Below are 24,021 nucleotides of genomic sequence, written 5' to 3' on the forward strand. Positions count from 1 at the left end.
TAAAATATTTGACCAGGGAAATATTTTAAAATTAATTTTTCTATAGAAAATATATTAACATTAACCCCAAAGTACACACTGCATTAAAAACAAACATAAAGTCCCACATGTGCTAAAAAAATGATTATTTATCTTTACCTTTTCTATTCCCCAACCAGGTTCATTGAATAAAATGGGATTTTTAATACTAAATTATTATCTGTTGAGGCATTTTTGGATTCCAATTCTGTCATCCAAAATATGCTATTCCTTCAGAATAGCATCACATCTTCCATTTATGGAACAGTAGGTTTTCTACATCCTTTATTAATAAATGTAGCTAAATGCTCTAGGAAGTGATCCACAACATCAAGGTCAGCCCCAGAAAGTGGGCACCCTGCAATGAATAAATTAAGTTTCCTTTTCTTGAGGGAAAAAAAAATGATCCCTGGGTTTTCCATGCTCTCCCCTGTGATGCTGAAAATGTTGGATCTCCTGCCATGTCCTACAATCTTGGAAAAAATCCATAGAGTAATGTCCAACTTTAATATTAAACAATATTGTGACTACAGAATATTCTGTACTGTGGAGTGGAATGCCTTGAATGAGAATTCATCTCTGAGACTGCTCCTGCATCTTGCAGAGGAAGTAGCATAGGAACATGCTCTCCCCTGCACTGGTAGCTGAGGGAGTTTTTTGATCATTGGCTCATATTCACATTCTCTTGATCATCTGGTTTGAATAATCATCTTGATCATCTGGTTCGAATAATCCAGTCATAATTGTCACCATAAATGACTATAGTGCCCAGTATTTTGCAGGTGTGAATGATGCAGTGGTATCCAAATGTACTTTGTTTCTTTCTCCCTAGGAGTGAGACCTCAAGAAACTCAGGTTAGGCATGTCCTCTTGCAACAATTCCATCCCACAGCCCTTGATATTTGTCCTGGCTGGAATTCCCGGCTTGGAATCTTCCCATGGCTGGTTCTCGGTGCCTTTTTTCTTGGTATTTGTGATGACAGTCATTGGCAATGTAACCCTCATATGTATCATCCGGGTGGACAAGAGTCTTCATGAGCCCATGTTTCTCTTCCTGGCCGTGCTGTCAGTTGTTGACCTGTCTCTAGTCAGTGTCACTGTGCCTCGCATGCTGGGCATCTTCTGGACGGATGCCAAGGAAATCAGCTTCAATACCTGTCTAATGCAGATGTTTTTCATCCCTTTCTTTTATGTTATGGAGTCTGGAATCCTTGTGGCCATGGCTTTTGACCGATTTGTGGCCATCTGGAAACCTTTGAGCTATACAACCATCCTTGCTAACAACATGCTTGTGAAGATTGCATTTGCTGTCCTGGCAAGAGCAGTTGCAGTCCTGACCCCAGCACCCATCCTGACAAAAAGACTGGAAAGCTTCCAAACCCACATCATTGCTTACTCCTACTGTGCCTACATGGCTGTGGTAAAGATAGCATGTGGAGACGTCTCTAACCATATTGTGTATGGCCTCATGGTTATTGTAGCATCTGTGGGATTTGATCTGTATTTTATCATTCTCTCATATGGGCTGATACTTCGTACTGTCTTTCTCATACCTTCTTGGGAAGCACGGGGTAAAGCTCTTAGCACCTGCGGCTCTCATTTCTGTGTCATTGCTCTCTTTTATTCTCCTGTGGTCTTCTCTGTCCTGGCTCAGAGTTTAGGCTACCATATGGCTCCCCATGTACAGATTATCATTGACAACCTCTACTTTCTGGTGCCTCCCATGGTCAACCCCTTGATTTATGGTGTCCGGACCAAGCAAATACGGAAGCAGGTACTTCGGATTCTCCGCTGTCTTGGTGACTGAGGTCGATACCTTAAGTGGATAGGAGATCTGGAAAGGAGCTGGATATATTGTTTGGTTGGGGGTATAGGAGCCCAACTTGGTGCTTCATGGGGAAAAGAATAACCAAGGCAAGAGAAGAACATTTTTAGTGTTGGAATGTAATTGGGGATGCTCATTCTATCAGTATGCAATTGTTATGAAGTCCTCACTATCAGTACTCTCCTCAAATCCTTATGTAGGTAATAAAGTAGCAGAAAATATTACTAATAATTTTATTGTTGATTAAATTGTACCACATCATTTAACTCGGAAGCACAAATTTTGAGTGAGGCAATAATACAATTTAGGTGTACATATACAGGGTTCATGGGAAAAATATTTCATCAAATATTCTTGTTGATTTAAAATTCATTTCCCTTATTAAATGTTTCCAGAAATTTCAACAATGCAGAATTATGTAAAATGGAAATAATTCTAATGGAATAAACATGTATATCAAAGATAATGTTCTCTCTTTCTCTGTCTGAAAGGTATTGCTAGAGATGGATCATCTTAGGGTGGATACTATTAGTGTCAGAATGTAACCCCAGCTGTGTAGTAGATTGGACCTGAACAGTAGTCATTTTATAAAATGAAGAGATCAGATAATCAAAGAAGCTGTCTACCTTTCCTTTAACTTTACTGTTTCCTTTTCACCTGTTTGACAGCTTCTGTTTTCACAAATTCAAGATACCCAAATTCATGTCCTAGATCATGAATTATATCTGCATTCCACTTTTTGTGACCACTTTCATATGAAACAAAAACTCACGGTGCTCCAAACTAAACTCTTAATCTCTCTGTCACCAAGATCATTCCTTAGCATTCCACAACCATTTTCATTTTACTTAACTTAAGAAATTTGGTTTAACATAGTCAAGTGCCTTAATTTTTATTATTTGCTTTCTTCTGTGTACCCAATTACTAAGTTTTCTCAGCAATATCAGCTTACTGAACATCATTCTATCTCTTTCCCATCTTTTTCCTACAGACTTTCATCACTTTCCAAGTTGTCTTTCCAAACAAAGATATCATTTCATCCACTTAAAATCATTAATAGTTTGGTCCTCAAGAAAAAGTTTTAATTCATAGTATGGCATTCCAGTTGTTGCATGACCATCTCCAGCTGCCTCGCCAGATGTTTATTTTCACTAAACTGCAGAGTAGACATCAATCCAGGCAAACCAACCAGCTTGTTGATAAAGAAAGCATATATTTCTTACTTTGCCTTACTATTCCTGCTACTTAGAAGGCTTTATCCCTCAATCTTTTAGTCAAATTATTTTCCACCTCTTGGTATACTCCCTCACATATTTCCCCTTTCATATCTGCTTTCAGACAGTATTAATCACTCCATCTCTGTACCCTCAGAACACCTCCATTTTCTCTAACATTCAGTTGTCTGTGGTTTGTTCTGTATCTTGTTGTTTGTCTGCAAGCCTTATCATTGCTCTTACTCTGCCATTTCTTTTTGGGCAAGGTCCCTGCATAGAAATTTTATATTGTACTCATATAAGTTGACTCAAAATCCAGGTCTTAAAAAAAGTTATAATGCAATATTATAAAAACAGATCTAGTTATGTAAATTATTTCTAATCTCCTGTCCCTTGATGTCCATACTTTAGATATCCCCAGATGTGTCTGGAAAAAAATATATATTCAGGTCATACATATCCAGAGAAATATATACACAAATTTTCTTCCATATGCACATATCCAATTATTTTATTCATAACCATCTCCTTGTCTCTTTCTCTCCCTCTCTTCCTCTTTCTTTCTCTCTCACCCCCCATCTCTCCTGCTATCATACACACACTTATGCACTTTCATACCTCAGATGAAATAAGCATACTTTCACAAGAATATTTGTGTGTTCATGTATCCACTACACATATGCAATTACATCAATATTTATACAAACAACTATTATCCTCCTACATTATTTTTCAGTGACAGAAATTTCCTGAAATAAATCAATGACTCATCTTAAAATGCTTCTTTCACATTCCCTTACTCAACATTTAGGACTTATTTATATAGTACTTCTTTTTGTTAGCTTTTCTTGGAAAGCTTACTTCTCCACTCTATATTAGGTTCCTTTTCCATGGTCTCTACCGTCACCCATTTCTTCTTCAATCAATACTCATGTCAAACAATATTATAATACATCCTTACATGATCTTTTTATACACTGAAGTGATTATTTTGCCACCTCACTTTAATAGTATCTAGTATTCCCATAGCATACAATATGAGTCTAATACATATATGTACAATAGATGTCTTTTTTCAAATAACTGCTAGTGTGAAACAAAAGGCTATTAAACAATGCAGAGTCTTACATATTCAACCCATTCAACCAAAAATAATGGAAGGAAGGAAGGAAGGAAGGAAGGAAGGAAGGAAGGGGGAAGGAAGAAAGGAAGGAAAATATATCACTCATTTTCTCTAGCCAACCTTCTTCCTCATTTAGAATCCTTTCATACTAATAGCACTTCAACTCCATTCTGAATATTATTTAGACATTATTCTTCCAACTTCATTGGGGAAATCCTCTCATGTACAGTGAATCAGTTAATCTGGTTATCTTTTGCTGCATAAAAAGCAATTCCAAAGCTTAGGAACTGAATAAAGAATTTACTATTGTCTTTCACAGTTCTGTAGGTTTACTGGGCTCAGTTTAATGGTATGCAATTAAGGTCCCTCATATGACTGCATGAGAAAAATTGACTGGAGTTGGAATCATATGAAGGTTGAACCAGGATGGACATCCAAGGTGACTTCTTCAATAATAGGTTTGGTGTCCCAGTGTTCCTCCATATGGGCACCCTATCAGAGTAGCCTGAATTTCTAAGTTGATGTTTCAGGTCTTCAAGTGGTAGGAAACAGAAGCTGCTGGTTCATATATAATTAATACCCAGTATGGTACAGCATCACTTCCAAGGTATCCTATTGCTCAAAGCAAGTGAAGATCTGCCCAAAGATCAAATTGCAGAACATGTATTTTAGCAGATACTGATGTGGCCATCTTTGAAAAATTCAAACCACCATAGATCTCCCACTGACTATAACAATTCACATCCTTTTCATATGCAATATACACACATGCCTTCTCCAAACTTCCATTGGCTCAACCCATTAAGTCATTGTTCTTGAATTTCATGATCCAAACCAGATCTAGATGTAGGTAAGGTTTCTTGGGTTTGGTTGCTACAGAATAGTTTCTTGATATATTTTCTCTGTCTCTAAACTAAAGAAACAAGTTTATTTGCCCAAAGCATTGCCAATATACAGTGGAAATACAGTGATAGGATAATTGCAAAAAAAATCTTCCTGTTGCAAATGGGAAAGAAAGATGGGGCATGGCAGTTATTGGCCTACAGCATTCTGAAATCTTGTTAGGCACATTCTACCAGCCTCATTATTAGAGTCTTCTCTTGCTCCTTGAGAAAAGTTCTCTAATTCTCTGGGGTTTTTGGCTTATCCTCTCCATTTTTGGTTCTATATTCTGAGTAATTCTTCATCTTCTGTTAAATGTGACCGAATTTTCAGCTTAAGGAAGATCAAGGACACTTAATGTTCTTTTTTTTTTTTTTCTTTAAGTGTTTTGTCTTTCCTGTCCAATACAGTGGTTGGTGTCTCACTAACAATGTCTCTTAAAATATGAATGTTTGTTTTTATCCAGAGCAAACTTTCTCTCCCCATAGGGAATAAAGAGCATTGGATTATTTTTAACACCAGTTATGCACAAGGTCAAATTTTGGCACTATATTCCCACATAAAATTTGCTAGAAATGTGTTATTCCATATTTGTCAGATGAAGAAAATTAGCATAAAGGTTAAAACAACTGCTCAACTTTGCATAAAATAAGTAGAGATCTGATTGTACTGATATACTACACTTCAGAGTCCTTGTTCTTTTGGTGATACCAAGAGTCTTTCCTACCCATATCATCAGCTATGATATGCCGTCTACCAAGTACAGCCAATATGTAAAATGCCTTATCCGAATAATGCCATCTATCAACACAACGTTGTATTAATCTTCAAGGATCTGAAAAACTTAAAATTTTATTCTTAAACAGTTTGGAAAGAAATAGACAAGAATCGAATCAAAATATTAATAACAGGGTGCCATTAATAAATTAGAATATATGCAAACTAATTTTAAAAAATATTCCCTGGGAAAATTATAAAATTTCTGCAGTGTAATTTTAAAATCATATTGTAAATATACAATTGTAATTGATAATTCAGGACTAAATAAACTATGTTCTTGGTATTGAAGCAGCAGTTTGAGCCTGACTAAACAAGTGGATTTTCTCATCAATTGCTTTTACTTTGACATTATTTGAAATGCTGATATAGCATTCCAAAGCCATGGGCATTCACTTGAATTTTCTACAAATTTTGATGTCAGGTTTTCTTTAAAATTATTTTAAACTAGAGTCAAAGAATGGTGTTTATTGAACACTTCCTTTTATAATTTGTTTTGTTTTGTTTAATTTCAGAGTACAGTCTTTCTTTTTTAAAGATTTATTTATTTATTTATTTTTCTCCCCTTTCCCCTCCACTGTTGTCAGTGGCACGAGAATCTGTGTTTCTTTTTTGTTGCGTCATCTTGTTGTGTCAGCTCTCTGTGTGTGCATGCACCATTCCTGGGCAGATTGCACTTTCTTTCACACTGGGTGGCTCTCCTTACCGGGCGCACTCCTTGTGCATGGGGCTCCCCTGCACGGGGACACCCTGCGTGGCAGGGCACTCCTTGCGCTCATCAGCACTGCACATGAGCCAGCTGCACATGGGTTTGAACTGCGGACCTCCCATGTGGTAGACGGACGCCCTAACCACTGGGCCAAGTCCTCCACTCATGATTTGTTTTTAAAGGAGAATAAATTTTAATGTAACAAAATACACTTTAACACACTGCATTGTCAACAATGGAAGCAACAAAAAATACCAAGCCTATGCTGCCCTCTTCCTTCTGTTCAAGTAGAATTCACGATAATTGTCCCATTGAATTATATTTTTATTTATTAGAGAAATTGTGGATTTATCCAGCAATCATGCACAAAATATAAGACTGTCATATAACAATTATGTAAATAAGTAGTAATACCTTGTATTGGTGTGGAACATTTGTTACAATTGATAACACATTTTCATAATTGTACTATTAAGTACAGTAGAGTACTTGAGTTCCATGGACTTTTTAAAACTTTTATTCTGTTATCATATATATAATATAACATTTCCATTTTAATTACATTCAGATACATATTTCAGTATCGTTAATTATGTTCTCAATGTCCCTCTGTCATCACCACCATCCATTACCAAAATATTTCCATCATTCCAAATAAGATCCCTGTACATTTTAAACCTTATCTTTCCATTCTCTACCCTCAGCCCATTCTATTAGCTTATATTCCAGATTCTGACTCTATAAGTTGGCTTATTTTAATATTTTCAGATCAGTGAGATCATACAATAATTTTTGCTTTAGTATCTGTTGACTTTACTCACTGTGATGTCATCAATGTTCAGCATGTACACATGTGTATCAGGAAATTTTCAAGGCTGAATAATATTCCATTGTATATATATAGCACATTTTGTTTATCTATTCATTGGTAATGAGGGACTCTTGGTTTTCTTCTGTGTTTTGACAGTTTTGAATAATGCCAGTATGAACATCACTTTGTTTTTTATTTTTTTTCTCCTTTTTCTAGTTCTTCCAGTTTGGACATTAGGCCTCTGATTTGATTCTTCTTTTTTAATGGTAAGCATTTAGAGCTATATATTTCAATATCTGAACTCGAAAAAATTCTCACAATTGAGAGATGGGAAAATTAACAAGGAGGGTAACAAAATAAACATACTAGAAACCTTTGTAGAATTTACTCATCAGGAGTTAAATTGTGAACTCACATAGATTCAAATTATAGGGATTTATATAATGGATACCCTGTTTTTGGACAATATATCTTCCAATTAATCCACTGGTTTCAATATATATTGGGGTACTCCTTTATTTGTACAGTTATTATCTATTTTAGGGAAGTTATTAGGGAAATGAAGGGTGATAAGCTATTATTTTCAAAACCTCTCTGAACTGAGGGAGACAAACACATGAATGAGGACTATGAACATGGAAGTACTCCTCACGGATATTTTATTTTCTCTGACTTAGGTAGGAGTTATCTTTGTAGGGTTTAGTTTTGAATTCTGAGAAAGACTTTAATGTCATCTCTGTGACATTTTCAGTAGATTACCCAAAATACGGGTGCGTATCTCCTGAGTCTTAATGCAGTACACAATGGGGTTGAGAACAGGAGGGACTAACAGGTACACATAGCCCATGATAATGTGCACCACAGGAGGAACATGCTTCCCAAAGCGATGAATAGTGGACACCCCCAGCATAGGGACATAGACTAGCAGCACAGCACAGATGTGGGAGACGCAAGTGCTGAGGGCCTTGAATTGTTCTTCCTGTGAGGCAATGTGTAGCACAGTGGTCAGGATCTTCAAATAAGAGAGGAGGATGAGCACAGAGTCCATGCCAAAGGTGATGAGAAAGATGATGAGGCCACAAATGCTACTGATGCGGCGGTCAGAGCAGGAAAGCTTGATGATATCTGGGTGCAGGCAGTATGAGTGGGAGAGCACATTGGCTTTACAAAACTTTATTCGCTTAATGAGAAAGGGTCCTGGTAAGATGACAGCCACAGCCCTTGTCACAAGACCCACACCTATCTTGGCAATGGTAGCATTAGTCAAAATCGTAGTGTATCTGAGTGGGTTGGAGATTGCCGCATAGCGATCGAAAGCCATGGTGAACAGGATGCCTGATTCCATTAGAGAGAAAACATGGATGAAGAACATCTGGATGAGACAGGCATCAAAATTAATTTCACGGACATTGAACCAGAAAAGCTTGAGCAGTGTGGGCAGTGTGGCAGCACAGAGCCCGAGGTCACTTGCAGCCAGCATGGAAAGAAAAAGGTACATGGGTGCATGAAGTGACTCTTCCACCCGGATAACTACTAAAATGGCACTATTCCCTATAAGGGCAATGAGGTACAGGACACAAAACAAAATGGAGATCACTGGATGGAAGGCCTCCAGTCCAGGGAACCCAGTCAGTAGGAAGGGTCTGTAGGCACTGCCGTTGTAAAGGACCATCATGTCTAATTTGGAGAACAGAAACAGTAGTCATGTATCCCTAGAATAGGAGAGTATGGATTAGCATATCATCACCGTTACCCTTTAAAATGAATAAAATGTATTCATGAGCTTATGGTGGGTACTAAATAAATGCCTTTCATTACCTTTTCAAAGCTAGAGTCAAAGCAAAACATAGAGGTTTTATTAAACTTTTATACAAGGAATCATAATATGAAACATATCAATTATAAATTATAATTTCCCACACACAACTGATTTAATCAAGGCATGAAATGTCATTATATGCAGTATCTCTGAAGTTGATTTGGTTTTCAATATAAAATGTAGTCACAGTTGCTCTGAGAGGACAACCTAAAACTAGGTGGGAGATTAAAATCTAGAGGAATAGGTAGGGAGTGGAAAATCTTTCCCTTATTCTTAATACTTATTATCTGTCTTCATGTCCATTAAGAAAACTGAGTTGCAGAAACAAAGGAAAGATTTGAATGTCATCCATGTAGAGTTGATATCTTTACAAAAAGCATATAAATCTCACCCTGAATTAAGTTAAAATCTGTTTCTACCAAAACACAACCCCAGAGCCATGTTAGGATAAAACCTGTTGGATAAAATTTATTCCAGTTTTCTCCATTTTTTTTTTCTATTCAACTAAAATCTTAGTGCAGACCATAAAATAAGACTGAGTTCTGTAGAATCTGTATTCTAGTTCTACCTTTCACCTTATACATGATGTTAGCTATATTGTTCTACTTTCTGAAATTCAGTTTCATTTTTAAAAAATGATGTGGGATGACATAAGTGATCTTTTAAAATTCTTTCCCATGTGGTTCTAATAGGTGGAAGTTTTTTAATGAATTACATATAACTATTTGCCCACAAAATGTCCATCACTCCTATCTAGTCAAAATACAAACTGGAGTAAATTACTGTAAATTTCACTAATGCTATAGCAGCAAATGTATGGTTCAAAAATGAAACCTTTCTGGGAGGAAATTTTCAAGGTGAGATCCTACAGATATGTAGGAAATGCCCACCGAAGGTTGTGTGGTAGGAAAAGAGAATACCAGAAAGGAAGAAAAGCACTCGGAAAAAAAAGACAAAAGAAACGATGATACCTTTGGAGATCTATAATAATTTGCAAAACAGCTTGACTTGAGTGATAACATGAAATAAGGCTGGAGAGATAAGGTATTTCAGAAAAAGTTTTATATCATTTCCAAATAAACCTGAGGATATTAATTTTGATGGTATGTACATGTGTATGTGCCTGGGGATGGTAAATGATATAATTACATTCATATTTTTAAAAGATAATTCTTTGTTGTATTGTGGAGAATTAGTTGCAAGGGAGCATTTTTAAATCTCAGTAAAATACCTTTCCTTTCTCAAGAAGATATAATTTATAATGAGTTAAAATTAATGAAAAAAATAATACAATGTCCCTAGAATGTTAACACTTTACAAGATCCTTCCATAAAATTTATGAATCTTTATGTAAAAATTTATTTTAAGCTGATTTTTCAGTTGAGGTATTTGACTTAGAGAAGCAAAGTACCTCTCCAGAAATAGCTATTAAGTTACAGGACTGAAACTTTAACTAAGTAGATTAAAAAAAAAATGTTTATTCCATGAATTATGCCAAATATATTGTTGATTTCTTTAATTAGCTATATCACTATATGAAAATGAAAAGTACAACATCGTCTTGATCTCAATATTTTTGGCTTTTTGGACAGCTTACTTAAATTTTCTGGCCAAGCCTTTATACCTATCAATTACTGATAAAAATAATAACAATAATATTTATTGCATAAGGAAGCTGGAAGAATTCCATTAGGTAATTCCTATCAAGCATTTCAAACCCAATCTGGTACATAGAATCTTCTTTTAAATATTGGTTATTAATAGCATTCCTCAGCTGACAACCTAACATTTTCTTGGCTATATTTAAATACCAAATAGATGGTCTGAATCCTTGGTTGCTGGCTGTAAAACAATCAGGAAGCATTTGAAGGTTACAAGTAGCCTAAATAAAATCCCAAGAATTCTTCCTAAAATAACAGCAAGGCATCCCATACTTGTATACTGAGAACCTATTGCTTATATTTAACATTTCCGTTCCTGATTTTGGAAATCTGGTGATTCAGAGAGAAATTTACATCTTTAGAAAGGGTTAGTGAGCCAAAGTCTCAAGAGGAAATATCCTTCTACCAGTCTTTGTCTAACTGGTTATATAACCAAACTTAGAAGAGGAAATAATTCGAGGGATAATAATTACCTTTTGGAATCCATCCCTTTCTTGGAAATTCAATTAACACCAAAAGAGATACCTGGTTTTCCACTACAGTTAGTAGGTCAGGCAATAATATATCTGCCTGTGTATGTGGGTGTGCCTGTGTGTGTACATGTGTGTATTTACCAGTCTGTATCTGAATCCCTCTGAGCTTTTTCCTTGAGAATCCTACCTGTTGAGACAATGTTATTAAGAGAAGTTCCCCAGAGTCCATCCCTGGGTAAAATGTATTTTAATTGTTTTCCTGTCAGTATGAGTCTTCTTATATTCATGTTAAAACTCATGTGGATATTTTCTTCTACCTCTCTATCAGAAATATAAAAACTCAATCTTATTACATATAATATTTCTTTCTCTAAACTAGGATCTTAATCCATACCTCTCAAGTGAACTTTATACAACTAAGTCCTAATGGTATGGATATTATCTGATTTAAATATAGGTTTATATTAATTACATTATGTTATTAAGCATAGAATTTGAGTAAAACTTTTTTGAATAATTTCTTAAAATGTTTAGCCTGTTTGTTTTATTATATGTGTGTTTTGTGGTAGAAAATAGGTTCTTTCTCTTCACAAATTAAAAACTGCTTTGAGAAATAAAGAATAATGCAGGGCAAAGTTGATGACCCAATTATATTTATGTTAGTTTAGGGAAATATGACTCCCAAAATTCAATTACTATGGAATTTATTGAAGAAATTTTATATGTGAATTTTTATCATCAGTAATAATGGCAGCATTCATAATGTGGATCTGGAGAGATGACCAATGAGAAAAGTATCAGAATAGCATATCAAAGCTTTAAATAGTCTAATAAATTCTTGCTTCCAAGGGTACAGTGTATATGACTGGAAAATAGAGAATTTATTGAACTCAGATCATCCTTAGAGCATCATAATTTAAGGCATTGGCAAGGATCTCAGAAAATGAAGAAAACACAACTATGGTGATTTCTTGAAACTGGCAACATGATGGCTCATCCCAAATAAGGTTGAAATGACCTAACTGCTGGGATTTTATATGCAGAGTTGACGCAGATGTGCACTGCATAGTAATGATAGGACCTTGAAAATAAACCTAGCTGCTAGTGTTAACCCATCAGGGACAGGTGGACATAATGATATAATGAAGTGAAAGCACACTGGGGAAGCCAGGAGAGTTGGACTTAGAATGGATGATCATGATGACAAAGAATAACTGTCCCAACACCTTGACTATTTTTAGATTTCAACCGGTTTTTTGTCTTGGCACTCATTGAGTAAAGAAGAGGTTGAATTGCCCAGAGAAAAGGAATTATAACATCTCAGCAAGTGTACACAGTGAAGAGTCCACCATTACTTCTGGAATTGGATCTATGGCCATTTGCTTAGGATATTGTATAATGGGGACATAAAAACACCCAGATATTTTAACTCCTGTGGGATGAAAGTAGAAAGACAACCTATATAATGGAAGAAAATCCCCATTGGTCTGGAAATCACATATTCAATAAGGTTTAATATCCAGAATATATAAGGAAATCCTGCAACTCAATAAGAAAGAGAGAAGCAATTGGAAAATGGGCAAAACATTAGAATCAACATTTCTCCAAATAAGATATAAAAGTAGTCAAGAAGCACATGATAAGATGGTTAACATCATTAGCCACTTGGGAAATTCAATCAACGCCATGAGGCGATACCATTTCACACCCAATAGAATGGCTACTATTAACAAAAAGAAAGGAGAAGATGTGACTAAATAGAAAAATATATTTCTTTATGGAGGTAATATAAAATATTGCAGATGCTGTATTAAACACTTTGACAGACCCTCAGAAAGATTAGATATTTCATATGTCCCTTATAGCAGTTTGATATTGATGAATTCCAAAAAGAAATATGTTTGTAAACTGATTTTCTCCTCTGGGCATATTAAACTATATTGGATTCATAGGTTTACTTGATTAAGTAATTATGCAAACCTCTTGTGCCAGTAGGGCATTGAGCCCCCACCCCCTTTGGTGAGTGGGAACTCACAAATAAAAGGCATGGCAAAGGACAGAGTTAAGGATTTTGATGTTAGAGTTTTGATGTTGGAGTGTGATGCTAAAGCCTTAAGCTGGAGCCCCAGGAAGTAAGCACAAAGAGGACAGAGAAGCAAGCCCCAGGAAAGGAGGAACCCATGGCTAAGGTTGGGAGGATTGGTCAGATGTCCAAGGAATTGGGGGGAGGGTTGGGGAGAGCAGGTGACCACGGGAGGTTGTCACGTATGTAGTTAAAACTACAATGTTGGAAAGCACACTTGGCCCAGTGGTTATTGCATCCATCTACCACATGGGAGGTCCGAGGTTCAAACCCTGGGCCTCCTTGACCCGTGTGGAGCTGGCCCATGCACAGCGCTGATGCGTGCAAGGAGTGCCGTGCCATGTAGGGGTGTACCCTGCTGACAACAACAGAAGCGGACAAAAGAAGAAGATGCAGAAATAGACACAGAGAACAGACAACTGGGGTGGGGGAGGGGGGAAGGGAGAGAAATAAATAAATAAATCTTAAAAAAAAACTACAACGTTGAAAAAACTCTTTAGAAAATATAATAAGGAAGGGTTACCTATTTAAAGTGCTTCCTGGGTGGACATCTAGCACAGGGGCAGGCTTCTAGGGAGTGTGTGAGTGCATAGTGTGCTATATCATTGGGTGGAAATCCATACAAAGAGTGGAAAGGTGTGCCTCTAACCTGGGGAGACCTGATGTTCTCAAACAGAGGGAAAGGTATCTCTCGAGAGCGTTGGTGACTTCCAATGGGGGAAAACAGTATAGTGTGTCAAGCCCTCAGCATTGTTGCAAGCATATATGAATCTTGTCCTTCAAGCAGTGCAGCTTGGTTGTCACTGTGGGTCTTGAGGGGAGAGGGAGAGAGGAATAGAACAGGGAAGAAGGGGTAACTAAAGGTCAATGGAATTGTTTCACAAGATCGTGCAATGATGGATACAGAACATGTTAAATTTCACCAAAAATTTATAAAAGTGTATAGTCTAAAATGTAAACCATAATGGAAGCCATATTGCAGCTAAAATTTAGAAAAGTGTGCTGTCTAAAATATAAACCATAATGTAAACCAAAATGGAACCATGGTTAGTAGATATGTTTCAATATCTGTACATTAGCTGCAGCAAATATAACATGAATATGTAAAAAGACCATTACTGAGGATGAAGGGAAAGGGTTTGATGTTGGATATATGAGAGTCCCCTATACTGTATATGTGACTTTACTGTGATCTAAAACATTTTTGAAGACAAAATTAAAAATAAAAAAAAAATGCAGAAACTGAGGAAGGAATGAAAGAGATTGCTTTGCCACTGTACATGCAGGGCAAAACCTATTACAATAATGAAAGACAAAATGTCAAAAACAAAGTTTTATGATAATTTTCAATTTTTACTATCCCAATTTTTTCACTTTTAGTTTTGCTAAATTAGTATGTATTCTATTTCTAATCTTTAATCCTATCATTACTATTTCATTTTTCCTATGAATTGAATTTGGCAATATTTTAGGCATCATTTTTGAAGAAGTCTTGGATCACAGAGGGGTTCAACTATAGCAGGGGAGGAAAACTGGTTTGGGGTGTTCTTGATGGGGTACACATGGTTGGGAGGGAGTTCTGCAGGGCAAGTACATAGGGTATATAAAAATGTTCTGAAATTCTTTGGGTTTTGTCATAGTAGGTAGAGGTACAAACAACAACTGAGGGAGTGCTGAGTTCCTAGCCAGGGGAGCTCTGTCACATTCCCCAACGGAACAGCAAGAATCCCCCAAGTGCAAGTGCAAAGACCAGTGAAGAAGGATGGTCCAATGATGAACCCTTGATACTGATGACTACTATGTTTTTGAGCCTGTGTGCTTGAAATTTCTACTAGGCCTAGAGCTGCAGGGTGCCTAAAATATACTTCCTGAGAGCCTTCATGTTGCTCATATGTGTTTACTCTCAAAGTCAAACTCAGCACATAAATGCATTACCTTCCCCGCAGCATAGGATGTGACTCCTGGGGATGAGCTTCCCTGGCACCAAGAGATTACTATCAATCACCAGCTGGGGTTTTCTGAGATCACACACTTCACATAGTAATTGTGTGTTTTTAGTCCTATGATTTTGGTAATTTGTTATGTGGCGATAAATAGCTAATACATAAAGGAAGTTCTGGTTTTACAATAAGGATTTTAATGACCTTGAATTTGAAGCCACAAAATGGTGAGCTGCATATTGGCCTTTTATCCTTCTCTAGTAATGAAGAATACATTCAAAACAGGAAATTCAAGAAATAAGAGGAAATATTTAAACAGCATAATTTTTATTCTATTATCAAGTATAACTACTAATACCAACTTTCACCATTTGTCCATTACTGTATTCTATTCTAAGCACCTCCAATACATTTTTTTAAAGATTTATTTTTATTTATTTCTCTCCCCTTCCCTCCACCTACTCCCACCCCAGTTGTCTGTTTTCTGTGTCCATTTGCTGCATATTCATTTTTCTTTTTCCGCTTCTGTTGTTGTCAGTTGCACGGGAATCTGTGTTTCTTTTTGTTGTGTCATCTTGCTGCATCAACTCTCCATGTGTGCAGTGCCATTCCTGGACAGGCTGCACATTCTTTCTCACTGGGCAGCTCTCCTTATGGGGCACAGTCCTTGCCCATGGGGCTCCCCTACATGGGGTCACCCCTGCATGGCAGGGCACTCCTTGCACACATCAGCACTGCACATGGGCCAGATCCACATGGGTCAAGGAGGCCTGGAATTTGAACTGTGGACCTCCCATGTGGTAGACGGATGCCCTATCCATTGGGCCAAGTCTGCTTCCCTCAAATACATTCTTAATTTCTCAGTTTGGGAGACTATAATCTTTTTTTTAGATTGTTGTCAGGTAACAGGGTTTATCATTATCTTTTACTTTTTAAACCATTTCAAAACAGAATTTGCTCCATCACCGAGATGGATAGCATCCAAGTCCCCAACTGTCTGAACCATACAATTGGGGGGTCTCAAATCCTCAAGGAGTTGAACAATTCCATCATCTCCCAACTCAATTCTAAGCAGAATGAGTCTTTTTAATGTGTTTTGTTGTTGTTGTTGTTGTTGATAAGAATGAGGCAATGGCTCCACAGCAGGCACTAAGTAGCAAACACACCTCACATTTGACAAAGTCACCCTTCACACCATGGTGGAGATGGAGATCCCTGTGAATCTGTAAGCATGAAGAGAAAGAGGAGGTACCATACTAGTTGATGCAAAAAAATAGACCGGGGATGAAAGTTGAGGCAGAAATATAAAGCAAGTAAAGGATGCAGCATAAAAGTTTCCTTTCAAGGAATTCTTAGGGATATCTTCTGGCATCTCTCCCTTGATAGGAGAGTGAAAAGATTATGCCATTTCAAGTCAAGTCATTCTTCAAAGTCCATTCCAAAGAGAATCCTGATATATCTTTTCCCACTGCATTTTAACCTTTAATTACTTCATATAATCCTTCAAATACTTTTGTTGGACAGGGTGGTATTGTACGAAAAGGTAGTTTATTTGGCTAAGGTCACAAAACAAATACAGAGAAAAAATGTGAAATCATAACTACTTTTCCCATACCTTAGTCATAGAAGTAATTGGTGTCAACACATTTTATAGAAAGAATATTTGAGAGCATCTCCAAGAAACGGGATTTGATATTCAATGTTTATAAACTTCCTGGGCATTTTCAAAGAGATTTAATGCCAAGTAAGAGATTTAATGCCAACAATAAGGAATGCCTTATTGTTGGTATGGGCTGAGAAAGACTTAAACAGTCAAACTTTTTACAGCACTTTCTGATTTCCTTATCAGCCCAAGACTGATTCACAAAGACAAGCTTTGTGTTTTCCTCATTCATAGCCATCAGCAAATTCAGGGTTTCTGTACAGACATCACTTGTTTGAAGACTATGGAAATGGGGAATTATGTCTATATATTACATTTTAACTTTACTGCATTAATGACTCTCCCATCCACCATTCTTGGGACATTCCTGTGAGTATCTTGTGTAGTCTCTAATGTAAAGGAAATGTAATGTAGACTAAAAACCTTCATTTTCAAAGGAGGTGAGGATGGACACCACCATACCAAGAAACTGAATATCTTCCACTGCAATTAAGTAAGTTCCATCCCACAGCCATCTGGGATCAGAGCCCCCTCTCAATTAGAGGTGGAGTCAGCATTGCCATCCCAGAATCTTATGGATTGGGAATAAAATATTCCACAATGATGCAAGGGGTTGCTGATGTGGGAGAAGTGGGGGTGGGATGGGGTGTGGGGTATATGGGAACCTCTTATTTTTTTTAATATAAAATTTTTGTTACATTAGGTGTTGCAACTCTGCTGACTTACACAGATCTGGACTTACCCAGGTCAGCTTACAAGGAGGTGAAGATGGTCAACCACCACACCAGGGAACTGAGAATGCCTTCAACTCCAAGCAGAGGAATCATATCCATCAATCATGTGAGATCTAAGCCCACTCTCAATTTAGATGTGGAGAAGACATCACCATCCCAGGGTCCACAGAATGGAGGAATAAAATATGGATTAGAGTGGACTTACTGGTATTCTATTATAGAACTAATATATTTCTAGCAATGGAAGAAATTGTATCATTGACATGGAGATAATGGCCACAGTCATTGCTGAGGGCAGGGAGACGGAAGAAGAGATGTGATGTGGGGGCATTTTCAGTTCTTGGAGTTGTCCTAAATGATATTGCATGGACAGATGCAGGACATTATATATCCTGCCATAATCCACTGAATGGACTGGGAAAGAATGTAATTTACAATGTAAACTATAATCCAAGCACTGCACATGACTGATAATGGTTTAATATCCATGATATATAAGAAAACCATAAAATCTAACAATAAAAAGACTAAGTGTCCAATTAAAAAATGGGGAAAAGACTTGAAAAGACAACTGTCCAAAGAAGAAACACAAATGGTGAAGAAAAACATGAAAAAATGTTCAACATAAGTAGTGATTAAGGAAATGCAAATCAAAACTACAATGAGATATAATATCATTCTACCCTATGAGACTGACTGCTATTAAAAATTCAGAAAACTCTAAGTGTTGGAGAAGATGTGTAGAGATAGGAATGCTTATTCACTGTTGGTGGGAATATAGAATGATACAGCCACTGTAGAAGACTGTTTGGCAGTTCCTAAGGAAGTTGCATACAGAATTGTCATGCTACCCGGCAATACCATTGCTAGGTATATACCAACAGAAACTGAAAGCACTGACATGAATAGACATCTGCTCATCAATGTTCACAGCAGCATTATTCACAGTAGCCAAAAGTTGGAAAAAACACAGGTATCCATTAACTGATGAATGGATAAACAAATTATGGAGTATACACATGATGGAATATTATGTAGCAGTAAGAATAAATGAAGTCATGAAGCATATAACAACATGGATGAACCTGGAGGACATTATGTTGAGTGAAGCAAGCCAGACAAAAAAAGACAAATACTATATGATTGATCTTTTATGAACTAACTATATTATGTGAAATATAAATATGGATAAAATTGCATATAAAAAAGACCATTTGTCTTTGAAGACAAAAAATGTAGGTTAGTACTACTAAATGTTAATATCAGACAAAAAAACCACAACACCCATTGTACTAAGTGAAGGAGACCAGATACAGAATACTACATATTGTATGAATCCATTTATATAAAATGTAAGTATTAATCAATTGAAAAGGGTGAAATTAGATTAGTGGTTATGTTAGGGCTGAGGAGGGAATGCTAATGGGTATAGAATCCATCATTTTGGAGTAATGAAATTGTTCTAAAATTTTTGAGATGATAAATGTATATAACATGATTTTACTTAAAGCCATTGATTATATACTTTGAACAGTTCATATGGTATATGGATATATTTCAATAAAGCTGCTTAATAAACAAATAATTCTATAAGAATAGCCTGAAACAGCAGCTATATACAGCAGGGGAAACATAGATTGAGAGATGAGGAATTTCTTGTTGGTTTGTTTGACCATTTTTTGTTTATTATGCTTATTGAAATAATGAAAATGCTCTAATAATGATTGAAGTGATGAATGCAAACTATTTGATTATACCATATACCATTGATTGTGCACTTTGAATGAATTGAATACTTAATTAATATGTATCAAAAATTGATTTGTTTAAAAAATTATTTTCTATTGCAACTTTGCCAGTAAAACTATAAATTGGATGATGTTGAAAGAAATCCAAAAATAAGTTCAATTTTTAAAAAATGAGGGTTATTTTAATATCTTCAGAGATAAACAAAAACAAGAGCATTTGTTACCAAAGGTCTGATTTACAAGAGATACTAAAGGGAGTGCTACAGCCTGAAAGGAAACCAAAAGGGCAAGAGACTTGGAGAAGAGTGTAGAAATAAAGATTATTAGTAAGGTTAAGGTTAACTAAACAGGTAAAAAGACAGCCAATAGTAAGATAAGAGAATGGAAAGCCAAATGATAAAATGGACAAAAGAAGTATTGCCTTTGCAATAATGCCATTGAACCTTAGTGGCCTGAACTCCATAATGAAAAGACATAGACTGACAGAAGGAATGAAAAAATATGAGCCATTTTTTATGCTGTCTACAGAGTTCCACCTTACATACAAGGATATAATTAGGCTGAATATGAATGGTTGGAAAAAATATTCCATGCAAAGAGTAACCCAAAAAGAAATGGACTAGTGTTTTTAACCATACAGCCCGTATTCCTACCAAATAAATCTAGGCATTTTCTCTAAAGAATCTCACAATTAATTCCTCCAAAAAATACCCCCTACTCGTTTATAAAATCCTTCCAGCTCACCACACTCAGCTAAGATGGAGTTGAAGAAGGACAACCACCACACCATGGAGCCTAGAGTGATTACAACTGAAAGTGGGAGGATTGCATCCAGCATCCATGTGGAATCTGAGCCTCCTCTTGACATAGAGGTGCAATGGACACAACCAATCCAATGTCCACATAGAAAAGGTGGCATTGGATTGAGAAAAGTGGACATGATGGCTGATGGGTATGGGGAAAGGCAGGAAGAGATGAGAGGTGGAGGCGTCTTTGGGACATGGAGCTGCCCTGGATGGTGCTTCAGGGGCAATCACCGGACACTGTAAATCCTCACAGGGCTCACTGGATGGAATGGGGGAGAGTGTGGGCCATGGTGTGAACCGTTGACCATGGGGTGTGGGGGTGCCCAAAGATATACTTGCCAAATGCAATGGCTGTGTCATGATGATGGGAGGGAGTGTTGCTGAGGGGGGAGAGAGGTGGGGTAGGGGAGGTAGGGTTCAATGGGACCTCATATATATATTTTTTTAATGTAATATTATTACAAAGTAAATAAAATTAAAAAAATAAAATAAAGTAAAAATTAAAAAAAAAAAAAGAAAATTAAAAAAAAAAAAAAAAAAACCCTTCCAGGGTTTTTGGTAATTGCAAGCAACATGACCTCACTCTCCTAGTACCAATTTCTGTTTTCATTTGCTAAAAGACTGATGATGCAAAGTACCAGAAATATGTTGGCTTTTATAAGGAGGATTTATTTGGGGTAAAACTAGCAGTTCCAAAGCCATGAAGAGTCCTACTCAAGGTACCTTAAGAGGTGCTTTCTTACCAAAACCATCTGCCATGTGATGAAGCAAGGCGGCCATGAATCTCTGCTGAGGTCTCCACCTTTCTGCCACTGTAGGCAAACCCGTTGTAGGGTTTGTCTCTTACCAGGCCTCTTCTCTCAGTCTTAGCAGCTACCTCTTCTTCCACAGTTCAGCAATAAGCTATCAGGCATATGGCAAATCATTCCCTGGGCCTCAGCTCTTTGAGTCTCTCAGGGGATTCTTTCCTTGTACTTCAGTTGTGGATGACATTGTTGTCCTTTCCCTCACATGCAGCTTCCTTTATCTGTGTCTGTGTCTGTTTCTATCTTTGTCTTCATTTATATCAGACCCAAGAACTAAACACAGGAACTCCCATATGGGAAGCAGGTATTAATTGCATTAGTCACGTCTGTTCCCCCAGGTCAGTTTAAACACATAATAATTTTCTTTTTGGAATTCATAAAATAATCTCAAACTGCCACAAGTGATAATACTAATATTGGACATAATAGATTTTAAATGCAAATCTGTCATAAGAGATGAATAAGGTTATTACAGATCAATAGCATGAACAATTCACCCAGAAGGTGTAACAATAATAAATATTTATTCATGTAACCTGGTCCCCCAAAATACATGAGGCAAACTGGTAAAACCAAAGGAAGAAATAAGCATCTCTAAAATACTTTTGGAGAATACAATATACCATTCTCAGCATTGAATAGAACATCTAAACAGAGGATAAGTAAGGTCAGAGGGAGCTTGAATAACATGTTAAATAAACAGACTTGACAGACATTTATAGAGCATTACATCCCAAAACAACAAGATGTGCATTCTTTTCAGGTGCTCACAGATCCTTTTCCAGGATAGACTATTTATTGGGTCACAAGACAGAACTCAGAAGTTTTTAAAGATTGAAATTATACGAAGGACTTTCTCTGAGTATGATGGAATGCATTTGCATTTTAGCACTTGTAGGAATTAAGAAGTTGAGTTACATACCAAGTAATGCACTACAATAATACTGACATATATAATTATATGAATGGCTTCCTTTACTGCATGTTTTTATTTCTTATTGTCACATTGAACCACTATCAAGTGTTCTTTTCTTTCAATCTGCTTGTAGGGAAGTTCTAGTGATGAAGAACTCCCTCAGATTTTGTTCACCTGTGAATGTCTTAATTTCCTCAATTTTTTGAAGGAAAGTCTAACTGGATACAAAATTCTTGGCTGGCAGTTGTTTTCTTTAAGTACCTTACTTATTTCAAAACACTGTCTTCTTTTCTTTCATTGTTCAGTTTCCTTTAAATGACCTGCTTTTTCCTGAAGGGCAGGTGCAGTCAGATAGATGATGGCAAATGAGGTTCACTTGAAGATCTTGCTCTGATTGAAGGCTTTGCCCAAAAGTTGGAAGGCCCCCTCTCAGGAAGAGTACTCATGGACAAGTGTCTTTTTCTCCTCACTGCCAGGATCCAGCTTTTGTCACATGCATGATTCATAATCCGCCTGGCAATTTGGCCTTGGAGGAAAAGTAAGTTCCTGGTCTTGGAAGAATGATTCTCCAGAGATAGAGCGGCTATTGTTGGTTCCCAAGAGGATGGCACCCTCAGTGGCATTCTTCCTCAGATTTTCCAATCACTAGAACATTCCAGTGATGAAGGGATAGATCATGGTGTCTGGGTGAGCTTTTCTGGGAAGTGGTACTCAGAATACCATAGGCACTACCTATCCTTATCAGCATGCTCTCCAAAAATAGGGCAATGTCACAGAAAATGTGTCTTATTTGGAATACTTGTGCTTTAGTTCATCCAACACAGAGATACTCTTGGGTAGGGGAATAAAGGGGTCTTTGGCCTTTGGCTCAGTAGGCAGTACCTGCTCACATTTATTCATATCCTCAGAAGCAGGGGTTGCCACCTTTTTCTCCTCTTTCTGCTCACCCTGGGATTTCTGCTTTACTTCCCACGGGCCTTTCCACTATTTCCATGAGGTGTCCATCTAAGGCTATATACAAATTTCTTAGCACAAACTGGGTGGACCTTATAGAACTTCACCTCCCCCAAACACTTTCCAGAACTGGGGCTGCTTGCATGCAATGAGGAACCAGCAATTGGTATTACAGAAGTCAAGGACCTGTCTGTGGAGCAGACAACTGTGATGTCAGCCAGTGTTACACATTCACCCACCAGATGTGTCCTTGTCTTCAAGTGAGCTTCTGGCAGCCCTAGAATTCACCTCACTTCCTCCTTTGTGTTGTCTGTGCTCTGCTTGTTGTGGTGCGTGGTGCACAAGGTTGGAAACACCCAAGTATGGGCTTGGGGCACTATGTCGCTGTCAGTAAAGCCCACCAATTGCAGCACCTGACTGCTGTACTTCCCTGAGGATCCTAATTGCTCACATAGTAGGCAATGGCAGTACTTTCAAACACACGGAATCCACCCTCAAACACTGGACTCTGGAAATATTTCCTTTCCTTTGCATTCAATGGCTTGATCAACATACGACTGTTATTTTTCTTCATGTTTTTCCTGTTTGTGTTCTGTGGGCTTCTTGGATATGCATATTTACATTTTTTTGCTCCTTTTGGGAAATGCTCTGTCATTATGACTGAATATTGTTTCAGCTCCCTTCTCTCTTCCTTCTCCTTTCAGACTCCCCAAATGTAAACATTGGCTTGGTTGATGGTGTCTCAGATATCTTAGACTATTTTCAATTTTTATAATTTTTTTCTGGTCCTCCACCTGACTCATTTTAAGTGTGTTACCTTTATTCTTTCTTCTGCCAGCTCCAACCTGCTCTTGAAACCCTCCTGGTAATTTTTCATTTCAGCTATTGGGGGCTTCAACTCCAATAATTCTATTAGGATCCTTTTTAAAAAATTCTCTTTGCTGAGATTCTCATATTGTTCATTTATTGTTTTCCTGATATCTGTTAGTTCTTTCTCTATATTTCCCTTCATCTCCTTGAACAATGTTAATATTTCTTAGATGTTTTGTTTCATATATC

General features: G+C 37.0%; 2 protein-coding genes and 1 pseudogene across 2 annotated transcripts; 1 reads left to right on the top strand and 2 right to left on the bottom strand.

Annotated features, from left to right (window-relative positions):
• Positions 1 to 880: 880 nt before the first annotated feature.
• Positions 881 to 1,825, top strand: LOC101431749 (olfactory receptor 52K2-like). The gene has a single exon (XM_004480096.2). The coding sequence runs from the start codon at positions 881 to 883 to the stop codon at positions 1,823 to 1,825; it is 945 nt and encodes a 314-aa protein (XP_004480153.2).
• A 6,205-nt stretch (positions 1,826 to 8,030) lies between these two features.
• On the bottom strand, positions 8,031 to 9,031 carry LOC131280313 (olfactory receptor 51I2-like). Its single transcript, XM_058306425.1, has one exon. The coding sequence runs from the start codon at positions 9,029 to 9,031 to the stop codon at positions 8,090 to 8,092; it is 942 nt and encodes a 313-aa protein (XP_058162408.1). The 3' UTR covers positions 8,031 to 8,089.
• A 13,349-nt stretch (positions 9,032 to 22,380) lies between these two features.
• On the bottom strand, positions 22,381 to 23,536 carry LOC101444112 (elongation factor 1-gamma-like; annotated as a pseudogene).
• Between the last annotated feature and the right edge of the window lie 485 nt (positions 23,537 to 24,021).

This window comes from Dasypus novemcinctus, chromosome 10 (assembly GCF_030445035.2).
Source record: "Dasypus novemcinctus isolate mDasNov1 chromosome 10, mDasNov1.1.hap2, whole genome shotgun sequence".
NCBI classification, from domain to species: domain Eukaryota; kingdom Metazoa; phylum Chordata; class Mammalia; order Cingulata; family Dasypodidae; genus Dasypus; species Dasypus novemcinctus.